We start from the raw sequence: 3,260 nt of genomic DNA on the forward strand, positions 1-3,260 counted from the left end.
CGGAGATGAAATTCAAGGACGAGGATGGGGATGACAAATCCGTCCCTGCCCCATCCCGTTGCCATTCCTACACTGATTTTACCGGTCAATTTACCTGATTTGGCTCATCTGTGTCGACCATATAATTCTTACAGTTTCAGCAGTTTCAATCTGCTCTATATCTTACCCTTATCTGTCTTCCACAGAAAAAAATACCCTTCCTTTAGTTAAATTCCTATAACCAAAAATATCAAGCTCTTGTGAATCAATGGTGTGTATTTCATCATTAATTGGCATGTCCAAGTATGCTAGTTGTCGAAACCCATAAAGAACAATGCCATGAATAGGCATTAATTATAGTCTCCTTTTAACCAACACACAGCTCGAACTCGTCCTATCAATTCCTCAAACTTTTTAGCTCCGGGGTAACGATGAATGACAGACTTTTCTTATTTTTTTAGATATTTAATTTTGATAAATTGATGGATCGGATAAATTGAAACTCGGTGTCAATAAAAAAATTCCTCAAACTTTTAAATACCTATTCAAAGATAACCAGTCCCAACGCAACAATTTCGTTCTTTAATTTGTCACAGGAGGCCGGCGAGGTATGGGAATTCTTGTTATCTTCCTCTTCCTCTACTACGTGGCCTGTCTCGCCGCCGCTTCTCCTAACATCCCCGCCGTCATCGTCTTCGGCGACTCCACCGTCGACACCGGGAACAACAACCAAGTCGGCACGATCCTGAGGAGCAACTTCCGGCCTTACGGCCGCGACTTCTTTGGCGGCCGCCCCACTGGCCGCTTCTGCAACGGCCGCCTTGCTCCCGACTTCATCTCCCAGGCGCTCGGCTTGCCGCCCCTCGTCCCAGCCTACCTCGATCCCGAGTACTCCATTGAGGACTTCGCCAAGGGCGTCTGCTTTGCCTCCGCCGGCACCGGCCTCGACAACGCCACCTCCGACGTCCTCGTAAGTCCTCCTCGCTGCATTATTTCACCAAACCAATTTAACCGTCAAACTAAATGTCAATAAAAAAATACATAAAACATTCAATAGAAAATTCAATTGTTAAAAAAAAAAAAAATGCGGGAAAGGCATTGCGTATGACGTCATGCATTCGCCGCTAAATTTTAAATGTCGGAAATGATAGATTCAACTACCAACTACTACCCGCCGGAAATTGCTGGAAAATATTAAATTCGATTCAACTTCTTAACATCGAATTAATAAACTAATTTGTAAGTCGAATACTAATTAAGGAAGGAAAAAAAAAACTCAGTTTATTTATGCAAAAAAAATGCTCTCTTTAATTGAATGACAGCTAAACCAACTGTCCGCCTCCATTTTCCGGTGCCGTAGTTATTGCCGCATTTAGATCATGCAATCCAGTTAGTTATTCGCTTTATCTGACGCATTGATTCCCTCCATGCACGGCAAGTCTGTGATTCCGCTATGGAAGGAGGTGGAATACTTCAAGGAGTATCGGCGGCGGCTCCAGCGGTACGCCGGCAAGGCGGAGGCAATGCGCATCGTCGGTGAGGCGGTGTACATAATCAGCATCGGCACCAATGACTTCCTGGAGAACTACTACCTGCTGGTCACAGGCCGGTTCCTGCAGTTCACGGTGGAGGAGTACCAGGACTTCCTGATTGACCGGGCGGAGGAGTTCCTCAGGGCCATCTACTGGCTGGGGGCGCGCAAGATCTCCTTCACCGGCCTCGGCGCCATCGGCTGCGTGCCGCTGGAGCGGACCACCAACGCCCTCGCCGGTGGCGGCTGCGTCGAGCAGTACAACAAGGCGGCCAGGGGCTTCAACGTCAAGCTGCAGGAGCTTATCGGGCGGCTGTGCGCCACCCTGCCAGGGCTCCGGCTGAGGTACGCGCCGGTCTACGACGGTTTGCTCCACATCATCGCCAATCCCTCCTCCTACGGTATAGACCTATTAAATAAAAGGCTAAATTAATTAATATAAAAAACTTCATAAAAAAGTTGTTTTTTTTTTAAATTGTCTTAGTATAAGTTTTATTCCTATGATCTTCTTTCTTTGATACTCTCCCTAAGGGGGGTTCAGATTGATTTGGTTTGGTTAAACACAAGGAGGTCTAATTAATGTAGGGATTGAGAACGTGGACAGGGGGTGTTGTGCGACGGGCCGCTTTGAGATGGGTTACTTGTGCGACGAGTTGAGTCCATTTACCTGCCCGGATGCGAGCAAATATGTATTTTGGGATGCGTTCCACCCGACCGAGAAGGTTAACTGGCTCATGGCGAAGACAACATTGGAGACTAGTTTGGCTGAGTTCATTTGACGGATGCATGATTTCTACTACAATTGGATTCATTTTATATTCATCTATCTTAATTTGGATCATTTGACATGGAAAGGTTTAATTATCACTGATCATATCAAATGTATACGTGTATCATTCAAAAGAGAGATTACATAAATCAGAGTAGAATACTTTCATAAATATCTGCACAATCTTTATGTTATTTGCTCAAACCTCTGTTCATTTAAAGTTTGAGTTCATGGATTGGAATAATTTATTTCATATTTAATTAATAAATTATCCATCTCTTTTTATGTACGAATATGATGCATTATAGCATATATTACCTTAAATTCAGTGTTTTTTTGGAAACATTTGAAAATATATGTATATATATATCAGGTGGTTGTTATATAAATTGTTAACTATAATACACAAAAACATAATTAAATAATTTTTCAAACGATGATATTATTAATATAATAGATAATTATATTTCTATCTTTTTTTTAATAAAAAATAGCAATTATTGAAGTTGAGTTTATGTGAATTCATCACGTTGAATTTTGATACTTTCGGATAATAATTAGGAAGATATCTATGGGGAGACATCGAGGTGGTTTGGATATTGACCGTATGAAGCCTATGAGCTAAAGTAAAGTAACATTAAGAGAACATACGAAGCAAAGATAGTGTTAGAACCAGTTGAATCTTCTTGGTTGCGCAACGGAAACTTAGAAGCAATGTTAACTCCTTGAATTTACTTGGTATCTATCTTCTTGAGGTGACTAATCCAAGGATCCACACCATGCTTACAGCATCCACTATGAAACTTCTCCTTCTCAAAACAACACCGAAGGTGGAGAAATCTTACATAGTTTACAACTCTCTCTCTCTCTTAAATGAAATAGCTCACAAGGAAGAAGAAGAGAAGAGATTACAGTTTTTGTGTAGCTTCTCCTTCCTTGAGTATCTTGAAGATGTAGCAAGGATGAGAGCTTGAGCACTTG

At 41.9% G+C, this 3,260-nt stretch overlaps 1 protein-coding gene across 1 annotated transcript; it reads left to right on the top strand.

Annotated features, from left to right (window-relative positions):
- The first annotated feature begins 565 nt into the window (after window positions 1-565).
- On the top strand, window positions 566-2,483 carry LOC122021003 (GDSL esterase/lipase At4g26790-like). Its single transcript, XM_042579071.1, has 3 exons — window positions 566-949; window positions 1,419-1,911; window positions 2,096-2,483. The coding sequence occupies exons 1-3, from the start codon at window positions 590-592 to the stop codon at window positions 2,287-2,289; spliced, it is 1,047 nt and encodes a 348-aa protein (XP_042435005.1). The 5' UTR covers window positions 566-589; the 3' UTR covers window positions 2,290-2,483.
- The last annotated feature ends 777 nt before the right edge of the window (window positions 2,484-3,260 follow it).

Source organism: Zingiber officinale, chromosome 9A (assembly GCF_018446385.1).
Source record: "Zingiber officinale cultivar Zhangliang chromosome 9A, Zo_v1.1, whole genome shotgun sequence".
Taxonomy (NCBI): Eukaryota; Viridiplantae; Streptophyta; class Magnoliopsida; order Zingiberales; family Zingiberaceae; genus Zingiber; species Zingiber officinale.

Bases quoted from the DNA above. Each gene is read 5' to 3' on its own strand.
- LOC122021003 (XM_042579071.1), top strand. From the start codon at position 590: ATGGGAATTCTTGTTATCTTCCTCTTCCTCTACTACGTGGCCTGTCTC. The intron at 950-1,418 runs GTAAGTCCTCCT...ATGCACGGCAAG, and splicing joins ACGCCACCTCCGACGTCCTC to TCTGTGATTCCGCTATGGAA. The intron at 1,912-2,095 runs GTATAGACCTAT...TAATTAATGTAG, and splicing joins CGCCAATCCCTCCTCCTACG to GGATTGAGAACGTGGACAGG.